Raw genomic sequence first — 16214 nt, forward strand, 5'->3', positions numbered from 1 at the left:
GTTGCTATGGTGAAGTTGTTATTCCTTTGTCTGTCTCCAAACTGCTTCAAACTGGTTCTTCTCAGAGCTTGACGTTCTGTGGGACAAAGTGACCTCTGACCTCTTATCTGTCGATCCAATCTTACCTTTACCATGTTTTTTCAAGTGGAGCTCTGAGGAGACGTCGCCAACCAACTTGGAATGTCCTGAACATGGATTTATAGTTGTGTTTTCCCAACTTGAGCAGTGGGAGAAACTCCAGCTGTGTAGAAACACAACTGAATGCAATATGTTCAGTTGTTACACAGAAAACAAATGTTTAGCTTCTATATTCCTTCAGAACATAGTTTTAATGACGTAGTTTTTAATGACTTTTTTTAATGACGTTGTTTTTAAGGGTGTAGTTTTTAAGGACGTTGTTTGTAAGGATGATGTTTTTAAGGACGTAGTTTTTAATGATGTCATTTCTAACAACATTGTTTTGAAGGATGTTGATTTTAACAACTCTTCTGAAACAAAACTCCAAAACGACGTGTGTTCACTTCAAACGTTCCGACCTGAACCCGCTCAATAACTACGTTGACTCTTGTTGGGTTTTGCTCCTAATTCGACCTCCAGGCCTCTGAACATGGTGGAACTGAACGGTCTGATGAAACCCTTGTGGAGGAGAGTTGACCCCCAGAACCTTCAGCCTGATCTAAAGAGTGGCAGTGATCGCCAGCTGTTTGCAGCACTGAACCCTGTCCTTGTCCCTCACCTGGAGGACGGTCCGTCCCACTGCGTCGCCACAGCCGGAGAGAATTGAGAGCAGCAGCAGATTACACCCAGTATGCTACAGTACATGTTTGGGATTACCGCTGTTCCTCTCAGTGCCTCTGACGTAATATACATTTGGGTCAGAGCTCAGGGACCCGGTTGAATTTTGTGTTTTTCCTTTTTGTTGCAAGATTTGAAGCCTTACATGGATTATATTTCATGCTCACAAATCTTTGTGCTTAATTTTATTAGGCCACATATTTAAAGCACTTGGCGTACCCTGAGAAGAGTTTCCTTCTGGGGATATAAAAGCCCCAGAAACGGGGCAGATATCATCACCAGACAATGACTTCTTTCGGTCTTTCCTTGCCGTTTGCCTGGGAAGTGTAAGGAGGTTCCAGTCTGGTCTGATGCAGTTCCCGGTGCAGGTGGATTCAGGCCAGCTCATACTTGTGCTGCTCTTCTCATTTCACGTCAAACTAAACTCAATTCTGAAGAAACAACCACTGAACGGACGACTGGATGCAATAAGGTAGTTTATTCGCAGCTCATAATCCAGCAAGCAGGAAGGAGACAGACTCAAGCAGTGAATATCACCCAGAAATCTGTGAAAAGCTTTCAAAATCCTCTAAAACGTGTTGTATTTGGTTTCACCTGCAGGTGGTCGGTCCATCAGGTGTGCATGCCTTGCTCTAATGTGAGTCGGGACTCAAGTTCCTACTTTATTTATTTTGTCTGAGAATCAACTCTGGTGCGTACAAAGTTTTACTCTTAGAGTTCACTCCTCCCAGCGTCTGTCCAAAGAATCACTAATTGCATTGATATCGACGCCCCCAGGCCTCATGACAGACTCCTGAATTAAAGTTTTACATCAGGTCATGTTTTCCAAGTCATTGCTCATAATAAGTGATTTGATTTAATCAAGAGAAATAAGATTCACCTATAAGTTTCCGCAATGCTGCTATTGTCCATGAGGGGGCAGTAGTGAGCCATTGACCTCAGTCTAAGGCTTTAGAATTCTTGTTTGCAGGTAGAACCTGTGTCGTCACCTGATTGTTCTTGAGTTGATGATCCACCTTGTTACCGTCAACGGATTACCTCTGCACACCCATGACGTGTTTATTATTTTAGATAATTTTTTTTTTTTTTTATCTTAACAAACAATATAGCATGTTCTTTTGAATAAATATTCACGACTCACCAGTCGTCCTGTTGGATTGATCACAGGAGAGATGCGGCACCACCTTGAGTTACAAAGTGGTATTGCAAGACTACAATCATACTGTTCACTCAATTTAGTATAGATGTATTGTTTACCATTACTAAATCCAAGTAAAGTGTTTTTATTCAAAGATTATTTTAGTATTTTTGTTTTTTAAAAAAATCACTTATTTAGCGGATCCTAAAGTAAAAGTTTACCTTGACCAATTTCTCCCGTGAAAGGCTGCAAACCCTGAAATAGATTGAAATATGAATGCGCCAGGTAAAACAGCCTTAAACGTAGAAGTAGCTGTTCGTGGAGGCAGGAGTGGATTTGCTTGGTTTGCATGGATTGACCAGCGATCGATAAATTGCAAATGAGAAGCAAGTTCACACGTGTTTGAATAAGTGTTTTCTACCCATCTAACGTGTGTTCAGCTGAGAGCGAGAGGCCATGCAGAAGCTCAGCACCAACAATTCTTCAGGTTAGGAAGAAGTTGTGGCCTTCTTCTTCACCACCCTCCTCCCACCAGGCTGCCGCTGCACCGGAACCGCGGTGTTGGTGGCGCCGCCGGCCTTCTGCTCGTCGATGTAAGTCTCGATGGCGGTGAACTTCTCCGTCAGGTCGCCCAGGTGAGCCTTGAGGGCGTTGAACTCCTTGTAGAGGTCGTCCAGCGCCTCGGCGAGCGGCTGGATCCTGAAGAGCAGGACACACTTTTCACAAACCGCCGCTCTTCCTCAACCTCACGAAACCTTTCAACTTTAGTTTGAGGAGGTGAATGATTATTCCTCAGCAGCTGAACTCGAGTGAGTGATTCCTTTTTCTTTTTTTTTTTTATTAAAAGAAAGACATTTTTAAATACATTACAGTCATTCCAATTTGCTTTTATAGAGAAAATAGAGTGAGTGATTCCAATTCATGGGAAAAGACCTTGGAGTTACTGTCCTAGAATATAAAGTAACTAGTTACTCAGGATTGATAATGACTGATTCACTCATTAGGTTCATCTGATGTCAGAGGAGGGAGATGCTCTATAATCTGATGTTAGAGGAGGGAGATGCTCTATAATCTGATGTTAGAGGAGGGAGATGCTCTATAATCTGATGTTAGAGGAGGGAGATGCTCTATAATCTGGTGTTAGAGGAGGAAGATGCTCTATAATCTGATGTTAGAGGAGGGAGATGCTCTATAATCTGATGTTAGAGGAGGGAGATGCTCTATAATCTGGTGTTAGAGGAGGAAGATGCTCTATAATCTGATGTTAGAGGAGGGTGATGCTCTATAATCTGGTGTTAGAGGAGGAAGATGCTCTATAATCTGGTGTTAGAGGAGGAAGATGCTCTATAATCTGGTGTTAGAGGAGGGAGATGCTCTATGATTTGGATTAGAGGAGGAAGATGCTCTATAATCTGGTGTTAGAGGAGGAAGATGCTCTATGATCTGGTGTTAGAGGTGGAAGATGCTCTATAATCTGGTGTTAGAGGAGGAACATGCTCTATAATCTGGTGTTAGAGGAGGAAGATGCTCTATGATTTGGATTAGAGGAGGAAGATGCTCTATAATCTGGTGTTAGAGGAGGAAGATGCTCTATGATCTGGTGTTAGAGGTGGAAGATGCTCTATAGTCTGGTGTTAGAGGAGGAAGATGCTCTATAATCTGGTGTTAGAGGAGGAAGATGCTCTATGATTTGGATTAGAGGAGGAGGATGCTCTATAATCTGGTGTTAGAGGAGGAAGATGCTCTATGATCTGGTGTTAGAGGTGGAAGATGCTCTATAATCTGGTGTTAGAGGAGGAAGATGCTCTATAATCTGGTGTTAGAGGAGGAAGATGCTCTATGATTTGGATTAGAGGAGGAAGATGCTCTATAATCTGGTGTTAGAGGAGGAAGATGCTCTATAATCTGGTGTTAGAGGAGGAAGATGCTCTATGATTTGGATTAGAGGAGGAAGATGCTCTATAATCTGGTGTTAGAGGAGGAAGATGCTCTATGATCTGGATTAGAGGAGGAAGATGCTCTATAATCTGGTGTTAGAGGAGGAAGATGCTCTATAATCTGGTGTTAGAGGAGGAAGATGCTCTATAATCTGGTGTTAGAGGAGGAAGATGCTCTATGATTTGGATTAGAGGAGGAAGATGCTCTATGATTTGGATTAGAGGAGGAAGATGCTCTATAATCTGGTGTTAGAGGAGGAAGATGCTCTATAATCTGGTGTTAGAGGAGGAAGATGCTCTATGATTTGGATTAGAGGAGGAAGATGCTCTATAATCTGGTGTTAGAGGAGGAAGATGCTCTATAATCTGGTGCTAGAGGAGGAAGATGCTCTATGATTTGGATTAGAGGAGGAAGATGCTCTATAATCTGGTGTTAGAGGAGGAAGATGCTCTATGATCTGGATTAGAGGAGGAAGATGCTCTATAATCTGGTGTTAGAGGAGGAAGATGCTCTATAATCTGGTGTTAGAGGAGGAAGATGCTCTATAATCTGGTGTTAGAGGAGGAAGATGCTCTATGATTTGGATTAGAGGAGGACGATACTCTACAGAAAGAGACAGAAAGTGAATACAAGCAGCTCAGATCAGGAACAGAAAACTGAGAGAGAAGGAGAATTGAATGTAAACAAAGGAAGCAAAGTATTTAAATGGCTGCTGCTTATTTTCACTGCTGGACCACAGCAGCGTCCAGCCTGAGGCAGGAAGTGGGCAGGAACCATGGACTTAACCATGGACAACTCTTCATCCTCCATAGCAACACATTTCTATTTGGACCTTTAAATGGTAGTTGGAGCTGCAGTTTCATGCAACACATTGACTTCATGCAGAACCAGAGGAGGAGGAGCAGGGGGAGGAGGAGGAGGAGGAGGAGGAGGAGCAGGAGGAGGAGGAGGAGCAGGAGACCACAGTTCTCGCCCCATAATGTCAGCAGCAGCTGCAATAAGAACAAGAAGACCAACATTGCCACTGAAAATGAACTAATGCTTGATATTATGACTCCATGTGAACAACACCTCCCCCCCCCCCCCCCCCCCCCCCCCCCCCCCCCCACACACACACACACACACACACACACCCCGCCCCCTCTGACCTGGCGTAGTCGGGCAGCAGGGACTGGTGGTCGTTCTGCAGGAGGCCTTTCATCTGGTTCAGGATGTCGAACCTCCAGTTGTCCAGAACCTGCGTCAGGTTGGCCACGTTGCGCATGTTGACCCTCTCGGCTGGAAAGGACACAACCGGCAGACACCATCGGTCAATCAGAGGTCAGAAAGCAGGTTGATGGAATCTTTCTGAGGGTAAACTGGAGGGAGAAGCGTGCTGGGAACCAGTACGTCCTACCTTCCTCCATACATACATACATACAACCAGGAGTGGGCAACGTGAATCACATCTTTACACCACGGGAAGCCCAATGAGGGTCCATCTGATAGAAAAGCAAAACTATCTACACTCACAACCATCCCTGTAGTTCCACTCGTCGGTGGAGGAGGAGGTGGAGGAGGAGGAGGAGGTGGAGGAGGAGGTGGGCCGTCTCCTCTGGGCCAGCACGGTGGACACTGTGAAGACCAGGATCAGCAGTACGCTCAGTCTGGAGGCCATGATCCAACCAGCACCTGAACACACACACAGCAAGAGAGAGAGACCTGTAGGCATCTCATTGGTCCACCTACACCACAACACATCATTTCATTTTTGACTTTTAATTTCAAAAAAGTTTCACATTTACACGGGAACATTTAGAAAACAGTCTTGTTTACACGGCGATGGCAGAAACCCTGAAACCGATGTCCTTTTCCTGGAGGGCCACCAGTTGGTCCTGTTGTTTGTTTCTGTCATGAAACCAAAGAGCTTGCGATGAGGTTTTTATTTTAGGTAGTTTTCTCGCTCCGTTTGGAATATGTCCTATTATGTCTGTTGTTTGAATATGGCTGAACAGAGTTGCACTTCATAGCTACAAGTTCTTTCAAGATGTCTAACAATAAAAACTAAAAGAACTGTTGTATCTTGGCTGCATATTTTATAATGTATTTACCTTTATAAATATGACATCCACTACTTTAATTTAAAATGTTTCTGTTGCTATTGTGCTATATTATATATATATATATAATTATTTTAAAATAATTGTCACGATATGAAGTCACGCCGCTGCAGCAGGTTTGACTGAAGTTGAAACTTGATCAGATAATGACCCGCCCCATCATAGTTTATTCTCCTTGTATCTCATCCTATTGTATATTTTACTTTAGAACTTATTATACTTTATTATAGATTGTGATTTTTATCTTATTTTTAGTCCTATTTGATAGTCATTGTATATAAGATACCTCTATTCTTACTAACTGTTTGCACATTCCTTGTCTTTCCTTTCCTCATGAGTCCTTAAGAGCTGAATGTACGAGTAAATTTCTCCACTGTGAGATTAATAAAGGCATATCTTATCTTATCTTATCTTATCTTATCTTATCTTATCTTATCTTATCTTATCAGATGTTTCAGGGTGAAGAATCAGGCGTCGTCACACGTTCAATATTTCATGGCAGACGCCTGATTGAAATTCATGCTGCACATTAATGATGAGCCACGTTCAGTTTCATCTGCAGCATGCCACCGTGTGTGTGTGTGTGTGTGTGTGTGTGTGTGTGTGTGTGTGTGTGTGTGTGTGTGTGTGTGTTAAGTCCTGGCGTTGTTTGTGCACGCCTCTCACACTCCTGGAGGTTTTCTGCTGGGATTCACTCCCAAATGATGAGGCTTTTAATTTCTTTTCCTCATTTATTTGTGCAGGTGAAAAACCTTAAACAAACAAACACCAGTGTAACGATACAAAATATAATAAACACTTCAATTAACAGCATTTCAGAAATATGGCATAACAATTATAGTAAATTCACCAAGTATCCAATATATTAAATACATTTACTTTAAAATACAAACTATTTCAGTCCAGTTATTACCTATTCCTCAATTAATCATTTAACCTAAATAATCATGATATTTAATTCATTAAGCAGTATAAAATATAATTATGAGATTTGAAGTAATATAAATATACAAGACATTCTTTAAAGTGCATTTCAGCGGCTCAAGTGCAATTCATCACAATAATTCATTTTCTTTAACAATAGATTACACATATTGTATATACACATTGATGTAGCAGCTCTTTACAACCCAAACAACAACAACACCGCGGTGAGATAAATAACATTTAGGCTGGATCAGCCACTGTCCACACCTAAAGTGAAACGAGCGCGTTGGAAAAAGTTCATATTTCTGAGCGCACACGAAGCAACATGCAGCGTCGGCACCAAATGTCCGTGTGGAAAGCCAGGGTATCGGCTTCTTACCGGCAGTCGTCTCCAGTCTTATTTGGTGAGTGATCCTCCGTGCAGCTCACCAGTTTGATCGATCCCTTGATCGCGGCAGTCAACTTTGTTTTTCCGCTCCGCTCTTCACGCTCCCAACAGCTGATCACTTTCCCCCGGAAGCTGCTTCCACCCTAAATTAACACCTGGTGCGCACGGTGGGCTCATCACGGGGCCAGATGTGGGCTGGCTTAACGTCACTCGACGCAACACCTCCCACTCAACCTTCCTGTATTCATACAGGCAGGTTGCAGAACTTCGAGGCGAACTTTATTATTGAAAGGAGTCACTGCTCCTCTATAGGCAGAAGGATGATGAGCCGCCTGACATCTCTTCGCAGCACAACAGAATAGAACTCCCCCTTTGGTCATGGGATGTTGACCTTTGTTGCTGCACTGGAACACATTGGCCATTACTTGCTGACAGACCCGAGCCCTTGCCTTTCTGCGGTGGACACACTGGTTGACCACTCATTGAGCCAATCTTCTCCCTTGCACAACCCAGGCTTTCTGCCGCATCCTGACCAGAGTTCCATCAACCCCTTTATGCCCTTTCTGATGACTGTGGCGAGCCAGTAGAGTCCCAAGCCGGGCATCGAAAGGAATTAGTGGGACAATGGAGCAGTCTTCTTTGAAGTGCTGAATCCTGCCTCCACACATCATCAATCCACTGGCTGCATCTTGGTATACAACCAGCCTATTTGTTGTGGTGCTGGGGAAAGCTAGCTCTTCTTGTGCTGCCAGGCAGAGGTCTCGGAAGGCATCTTCTCTCTCGTTTGCAGTAACAACGCCAACTGACGGAGCTGCCTCCCACTTTGACCTCCCTTCGGCTTTGACACGGAGAAGCTTCTTTGCTGCCCTCCAGACCATTGCGCCGCAAGAATTTTCACTGCCGTCAGAGAAGGTGATGCCACAGGGCTTGCCGCTCAGGTCAGGTGGTGTCAGGGATCTGGTGAATCGCAACTGGCTGAGCTCAGCGTAATCTTCAAGCAGACTCATGGCATCTTCTCGCAGGCCCTCAGATAGAGGTTTGTCCCACGTATCCTGGGATGGGCCATCCTTGCTCTTCACTTCTTGAAAGGATCTCCTCACCAGGATGGCTCCCATCTGTTTAACTGGAATCACAAGACCAAGGGGATCATACAGTCCGGAGACTTGACTTAGAAGCTGTCTTCGGGTGAGCGGATTTGGTGTCTGTGCCCTTACTTCATCTTTTGAAAGGTTTTCTCCCAACCTCATCTTCTTTTTCTTTTTAGAAAAGTTCACAGCTACCATCAAGTGAAGCTTGTTGTCTTCAGGGTGATAACCAAGACCCAGGGCTTTATTGTCCTCCTCAGAGAGTTGGTTCGGAAGGACCATCATCGAGGGCTCATTCTTCTCCTCCTTTCCGCTTGTTGACCTCCCACTTTGGCCCGAGTACATCCATGGCTTTAGGTGAAAACCTCCGGCCTTTAGCATTTGCTCAATATTGGATATTTTCTGCTCAAGTTGGCTCTGGTCGTTGTGAGAGGCAAGAATGTCATCCACATATGCATCCTGCTCCAGTACTCTGCGCTCTTCAGAAAGGGTCATTTCCTTCCCCCCAGGTTGACAGTTTCCGCATTGACATCCACCACACCTGGGTTCACAGGCTGTCCGCAGTGAGCGTGCGAAATGCGTCCTGGAGTCATGAGCTGTGACGGTTGTTTCTTCAAGAAGATCTGGATGGCAGCCGCCCACTGTTTTTCCAAGGGGACCGTCCCACAGGACGAGATCTCCAACGGATCGCACTTTTTGAGGGACAAGTTGGCCTTCCTTGTGACTAATGAGGAGCTTTATTTGTGTGGGGCGGACCAGTTCATGGAGGGGAACATCAGGAAATATCTTTTGCAGTTTCTTGGGTGACACGCAGTGATTCACCTCAGCAATGCTGTCAAGCCCATAACAAACCAGCTGGTGGGATCTCAAGGTTCCCTTTGGGGTTGTGACTCGGATCTTGAGTAGGTAGCGCTTTGTCTCCACTGCGGCTTGCATCCCTCCGACACCATGAACTACAAGAGTCACATCTTCGCTCCTTAGGTTTAACTCACGTGCAGCCTCATGAGTAATGTAATTAGTGTCAGATGCCAAATCTATCAAGGTCCCGATCTTTTGTCCGGCATTTGCGATTACCTCCAGGATCATCATAATAACTGGGAATTCATGGAGGCCATTTTCTGCCAGCAGACTGTGCTCAGGTGCAGCTGAGCTGAATGTCTTCGACACAGAGTTGGAAAAGGCGTTCCGACACTGCAGAGCTAACTCGGGTGGCAACCTGGTCAGGAATTCTTCTTGGGCCTCCGTGTACCTTTTCCCTCCACCTTTTGCTGGATTAGGCTTTGATCCCCACTTCTGCTCACCTCCTTTGCGCTCAGACTTGAAACAGAGGTAGAAGTGATGACCTGGGATTTGAGCGTCCTTGCAGCCCTCATTTGTGCACAAGAAGTTGGTCTTGCACTCTTCATCGTCAGTGTGGACCTCCAAACACCTCCCACATGCACCAAGTCTTCTTACTGCTTCTTTCTTTTCTGCCACTTTGAGTGTTTTGAATTTTTTGCAGAAGTACAACTTTTTACTGTGACCACTCTCTCCACAGACAACGCAAGCTTGGGGGGTTGATGATTTGGTGGTCTTTGTGCGGGCATGCTTTTCCGGGATCTTTGGTTCTCGCCTGCCAGGATCATCATCCTGTAACTGTTCCAGCTGTTCGTAAATCTTCTCCTGACTTTTCAAAAACTTAAGGAGCTTGTCAAACCTGTCGTCAAGTGATGCCGTCTCCTCCTCTTCAGAGGCATAAACCAGCCATTCCTTCTTTAGGCCTTCTGGCAGCTTGCACTCCAATGCTCTTGTGACGAGTGGGTTCTTCAGGGCACCTGTATTCCCCAACTCGCTCAGGTCCTGCAAAGCCTTCTCCACTACCTGTATCAGGTCAATGATCCTCCTCGACTGGTAACTTTTCACTGGTGGTAGCATCTGTAGTTCTTCAACTATTTCCAAGGCAATGGCAGCTTTGTTTCCAAACCGGTTCCCGAGGACACGGAAGATCTCATCTGCTGTTCCATATGTTGACAGGCGAAGGTCCCTCGTCACCTTTTCTTCAAGACTGTCCAACAGCTGGAACTTCCTCACTTCCTTAGAGCCGGTACGTTCTCCTTGTATTTGGAGTGCTTCCCAATCCTTTTTCCAGGAGTAGTAGTTCCGTTTATTCCCATCAAATTTTGGGAGCGCCGTCGGTCTCAATTTGATGCCAGGTGCCTGGAAGTGGGGAGCTGCTTCAGCTAGCTCTTCTTGTTCCATCTTTGCCTGCATTAGAACAGCCTTCTCCGACACCAATGCAGGTAGGTGAGCTTCCAATTCTCTTAACCGCTGCTGCGTGTCCATCCGGTCTGCATCTGGGGTCCAGCGGTTCCATTTGCGGAGGGATTCTTTTGCTGCCTTAACAAGCCCTTCAAAGTTCTTGAGCATAAGGTCGTACACCTCCAACTTCAAACTCGGTTGTGTTGCTGAGAGGCGCTTGTTTTCCCTTTCAGCTGCCTCTAATGCCAGGAAAAGCTCGGAGCAGCCAAAATTGTTCCACAGGACTTTCTGTATGATTGACTCGACTTCCTCGCGTCTCGCCTCACACTCATTCACTGTCCTTTCAATGTCCGCACATATTTCTATTTCTTCTTTGGAGGCGGTTACATCTTCGGACTCCATTTCAGCATAAGTTGTTTCCAACTCATCATTTGCTTCCATTACCTTTTCAGCTTCTTGTGTAACTCTGCTGAAGGCTTCTATAAGGTCTTCCGCTGACATTTTCTGACATGACTTCACGATTGAGTTTGCCAATCGAGAAAATCTTTGTTTGGCAGTTGTCCGCTCCCTTTTCACCTGCTGCAGAGACTTTAACTCAGCCATTTTGGAAGTGTAGGTAGTTTTTTATTTTATTTATTTCTTTATGTTTGGTTGGAGCATTGGTAGGATGGTGTTTTGATGAGCTGTGATCTTGGAGTTTAGCGGAAGTTTCTGTACTTTGTCTTGGGAGTAGCTTTTCAACCAGCTTGATGCGGTTTTTCACTGTTAAGTCCTGGCGTTGTTTGTGCACGCCTCTCACACTCCTGGAGGTTTTCTGCTGGGATTCACTCCCAAATGATGAGGCTTTTAATTTCTTTTCCTCATTTATTTGTGCAGGTGAAAAACCTTAAACAAACAAACACCAGTGTAACGATACAAAATATAATAAACACTTCAATTAACAGCATTTCAGAAATATGGCATAACAATTATAGTAAATTCACCAAGTATCCAATATATTAAATACATTTACTTTAAAATACAAACTATTTCAGTCCAGTTATTACCTATTCCTCAATTAATCATTTAACCTAAATAATCATGATATTTAATTCATTAAGCAGTATAAAATATAATTATGAGATTTGAAGTAATATAAATATACAAGACATTCTTTAAAGTGCATTTCAGCGGCTCAAGTGCAATTCATCACAATAATTCATTTTCTTTAACAATAGATTACACATATTGTATATACACATTGATGTAGCAGCTCTTTACAACCCAAACAACAACAACACCGCGGTGAGATAAATAACATTTAGGCTGGATCAGCCACTGTCCACACCTAAAGTGAAACGAGCGCGTTGGAAAAAGTTCATATTTCTGAGCGCACACGAAGCAACATGCAGCGTCGGCACCAAATGTCCGTGTGGAAAGCCAGGGTATCGGCTTCTTACCGGCAGTCGTCTCCAGTCTTATTTGGTGAGTGATCCTCCGTGCAGCTCACCAGTTTGATCGATCCCTTGATCGCGGCAGTCAACTTTGTTTTTCCGCTCCGCTCTTCACGCTCCCAACAGCTGATCACTTTCCCCCGGAAGCTGCTTCCACCCTAAATTAACACCTGGTGCGCACGGTGGGCTCATCACGGGGCCAGATGTGGGCTGGCTTAACGTCACTCGACGCAACAGTGTGTGTGTGTGTGTGTGTGTGTGTGTGTGTGTGTGTGTGTGTGTGTGTTCAATTCAATTGAAACTCTTGTTATGCACATTTTTTGACAAACATCCAAATCTGTAACACAATTCTCATTACAGGCACACAAATCTAATTACGCACGCGCGCACACGCACACACACACACACACACATGCGCACACACCCACACACACATGCACACACACACACACACCGTCGTTTTGTCGCTTTTACTGTAAAGATGCTTTGAGTAAAAATAAAGCAAACTGAAAACAACAAAGCTTAAAAAGTAAAGCGAGAGGAGAACTAATGATGCAAACATAACTCTGAGCCCTCCACCTGTGAAAGAATAGAATCTATAGATCCAGCGGTTCCAGATCTGTGGCCATACCTGTAAGTAATCGAGTAGCAGCTCCTCTCCTGCACAGTTTTCCACTGCTCTGACCGAGGTGAGCAACAGGTCTGCAGACTGAGCCCAGAGGAACACACCCTGGTGCTCACGAGCATGCAAGCACATGCAAACACACACACACACACACACACACACACACACAGGAGCAGCCCGTCATTATGGAGGCCCAGTGTTGGTCGGCGCCCTGCGGTTTGGGTTTGAGGCAAAGCTCCAACACTTCTGCTGGTTTCATGAGTTCTGGCCTCGGTTTGTCCTGAATCCTTCAAACATGAGATCACTGGTGCGTTTCACTGGTCTGTGCATGCTCCCCACTCTGGGTGAGAGAACGACCTGACACACACTGCAACCAACTCTCACAACACCAACAGGAGGCTGAGAGAAGCCACATGAGTTCACTATCACCAACCTGCACAAGTCAGCAGTAAAACTCACCAAAGCTAAATGTCATTATGCTGAAAACTGAAAGAAACTGGCGGGAGTGTGTAAATAAAGGGAAAGAAATGCAGATAAAAGAGATGGGACTGATTACATTTTATTTAAATAGTAGCAATATAAAAATATCACAGCATAAATAAACTGTAAAGAGCAGAAATTGTTCAAAGATGAAAACAATACAAGAAAAAGGAACTTGAAAAAAGAAAGACTAAAAGAAAATTCAATTAAACAACCACAAATAAAGACAAGACAACAATAAAAAGATGCAAAACAGCTTGAAATTAGAGATAGACTATAAACTACACATATAACTGTAACCTGACCACAGGAAGCAAAAACATGCAAAAAAATCACATGAAAAATCAATGCACAGAAAAAGTCAAGAGATGCTTTATTTGCTACTACTGCACATTTTCTCACAAATAGAAAACCGGAATGTATATATATGTATAAAATAAGCTTTACATCAACAAAACAACTGAACTACAAACTATTGAACGAGGAGAAACCATCAGAGAACCTTCATCTAAAGAAGATGTAGATGTGATAACATATTTTAAAAACGGTGAAAAGCTCATAAAATGAAAACTATTCAGAAAGTATATAATATAACATCTTATCTCATTAACTTTCTTATGTCTGTAACTCGTTCATGAATGAACACCGTTAAATGTAAGGGGGCTGGTCTCTGCTAATAATCATTCATTCTGATTGGCTGATATTCACGTCCGTCAAAACTCGTACTTCCGCTCTGCTCCGTTGCCAGGTAACGGCTGCTACGCTCTCGCTCCGTCCTGTAAACAAAAGCTAAATGCTTCACGCTACATGCCAAATTCCGTAAATAAACGGCGCTGCGGGTCGTTTGGATGTTTTAAGCCTTCCACGTGAAGTCATGACGACCATAAAAGACGGAGAATTCACGGCTACCATCTACAAACTGGTGAGAAAGCTGTCGTTTGGTTTGGTGTTAGCCTGTTAGCTTAGCATCGCTGCATCGTCGAGTTGTAAACTCCGTCCAGAAAGCTTCTTTTACAGTCTCCTGCTCAATAAAACACACACGCACACACTTTCACACGCGCGCGCGCTCGCACGCACGGCATTAAAAGGTTGAACTTCAATTAGGATGACCAGGAAAGTCCGCAAACTTATTATATTGCTTCTTTTTTTTTACTGTTAATGTGATGCTTGTATAGATCAAACAGAATAAATAATAAAATACTCTGTTGATTTAGAGTTTAATTATTGTTCCCGAATGTTCAATACATTTTGGTTGGATATAAAAGGAAATAGCCGTTGACAGTAAAAGCAGGTAATTCTAAGAAGAGTAGTAGTTCCAGGTTCTCCTGTGGCTGTAGTAGTGTTTCTGATCCAGACCTTCGTGGAGGCAGTGGTCAGGGTGGCCCTCCTCTCTGACACCACAGTCCATCTCACCCCTCATTGTCTAATTCTCTCCCAGATCCAAGACAGTCAGTATGTGGAAGCAATTCACATCCTCAATGGACAACTTCAAAAACACACCAAGGTAAGTGTCTCATGAAAACATCATAGTTAATTAAACAGGGATTCGAACTGAGGGGAAAAGATCCAGCTTGATCCAAAGTAGACATAAAATAATAAGGACATCTACTGAGAGACAAAAAAAAGACCAGAAAAGGGCAAAACCACCCATTGTAAATAAAAGAAAAGAAAAAAAAGAACAAAGTAAGAAAATTTTAAATTCTGATAGCATTATGGAAATAATATGAGACATCTGAAAAACCCTCATGACAAAAACCTGCGCATGACTGAAAAACAAAAAAAAACAGGCTCAAAAGGTTTATAAACTAAAGGAAATAGATCAACCATGAATGCACACAAAATACCTGCAAATACAACCCCAGTGCCAAATACTGTACATCAATAATTATTATTGATAAATATTCCTCCAGCAGTTTTTGCTTTTCTGGTGGTTGATCTCAGTGGACTCTGAGGCTGTGCTTCCTGTCTCTCAGTCCAGGGCGGCACTCTCTCTGCTGGGCTTCTGTTACTACCACATCCAGGACTTCAGCGGCGCCTCGGAGTGCTACGAGCAGCTCACCCAGCTCCACCCCGAGGTGGAGGAGTACAAGCTGTACTACGCCCAGGCGCTCTACCTGGCGGGAGCTTATGCTGACGCCGCCAGGGCCGCCTTCGCCCTGGATAACCCCAAGAGCCACACCAAGGTACACACACACACACACACACACACACACACACACACACACACACACACACACACACACACACACACACACACACACACACGTACTTATATTGTTCCACGTCTGTTATTTTCTGACACGTTGGAGTCGAGTTAAACTAAATGTGTAGCCAGAGTTTTCAAAGGTTTCTTCCTGTTAGAGGGAGTTTTTCTTTCCACAGTGGCAAATAAACCTGCTGCTCATGTGGAGCCGCTGGGTTTTTCTCTTCTTTTCTGTTAAAAGCACAGAGGAATGACTGTGTTGCATTTGGTGCCGTAGAAATAAAGTTGAATTAAAATGAATTGAAGTTTTATGAGGACCTGAAAGAAGCCACCCTGTGACCTGTCCAGGTGAACCCTGCCCCCGCCCACAGTAGGCTGGGATCAGCTCCAGTACCCCGCAACCCTGAACTGGATAAGCTGGATGGATGGATGGATGGATGGATGGATGGATGGATGATGGATGGATGGATGGATGGATGGATGGATGATGGATGGATGGATGATGAATGGATGGATGGATGATGAATGGATGATGGATGGATGGATGGATGGATGGCTGGATGATGAATGGATGATGGATGGATGGATGGATGATGAATGGATGGATTGGTGGATGGATGGATGGATGGATGATGAATGGATGGATGATGGATGGATGGCTGGATGATGAATGGATGATGAATGGATGGATGGATGATGGATGGATGGATGGATGATGGATGGATGATGGATGGATGGATAATGGATGGATGATGAATGGATGGATGGATGGATGATGAATGGATGATGGATGGATGGATGGATGATGAATGGATGGATGGATGATGGATGGATGGCTGGATGATGAATGGATGGATGATGGATG

General features: G+C 44.1%; 2 protein-coding genes across 5 annotated transcripts in view; one reads left to right on the forward strand and one right to left on the reverse strand.

Moving 5' to 3' along the window:
- Nucleotides 1-1258: 1258 nt before the first annotated feature.
- LOC308141496 (uncharacterized protein) lies at nucleotides 1259-12806 on the reverse strand. 3 transcript variants are annotated; one of them, XM_080511682.1, is made up of 4 exons: nucleotides 12673-12806; nucleotides 5387-5542; nucleotides 5020-5149; nucleotides 1259-2632 (listed from the first exon to the last, which is right to left on the reverse strand). In XM_080511682.1, the coding sequence occupies exons 2-4, from the start codon at nucleotides 5526-5528 to the stop codon at nucleotides 2422-2424; spliced, it is 483 nt and encodes a 160-aa protein (XP_080367808.1). In that variant the 5' UTR covers nucleotides 5529-5542; nucleotides 12673-12806; the 3' UTR covers nucleotides 1259-2421. The 3 variants fall into 3 exon arrangements, with proteins under 3 accessions (XP_080367808.1, XP_080367806.1, XP_080367807.1); XM_080511680.1 differs by having other exon boundaries at nucleotides 5384-5542; XM_080511681.1 differs by lacking the exon at nucleotides 12673-12806 and adding an exon at nucleotides 7277-7417 and having other exon boundaries at nucleotides 5384-5542.
- Nucleotides 12807-13899: 1093 nt separating this feature from the next.
- ift70 (intraflagellar transport 70) overlaps nucleotides 13900-16214 on the forward strand; it is a 17423-nt gene continuing 15108 nt past the window's right edge. For both annotated transcript variants that reach the window (XM_080511999.1, XM_080512000.1), the window contains exons 1-3: nucleotides 13900-14068; nucleotides 14585-14650; nucleotides 15120-15329. In XM_080511999.1, the coding sequence (XP_080368125.1) occupies nucleotides 14021-14068; nucleotides 14585-14650; nucleotides 15120-15329 (324 nt within the window). In that variant the 5' untranslated portion in view covers nucleotides 13900-14020. The remainder of the gene's footprint in view (nucleotides 14069-14584; nucleotides 14651-15119; nucleotides 15330-16214) is intronic.

This window comes from Blennius ocellaris (assembly GCF_963422515.1).
Source record: "Blennius ocellaris genome assembly, chromosome: 16".
Lineage (NCBI taxonomy): Eukaryota > Metazoa > Chordata > Actinopteri > Blenniiformes > Blenniidae > Blennius > Blennius ocellaris.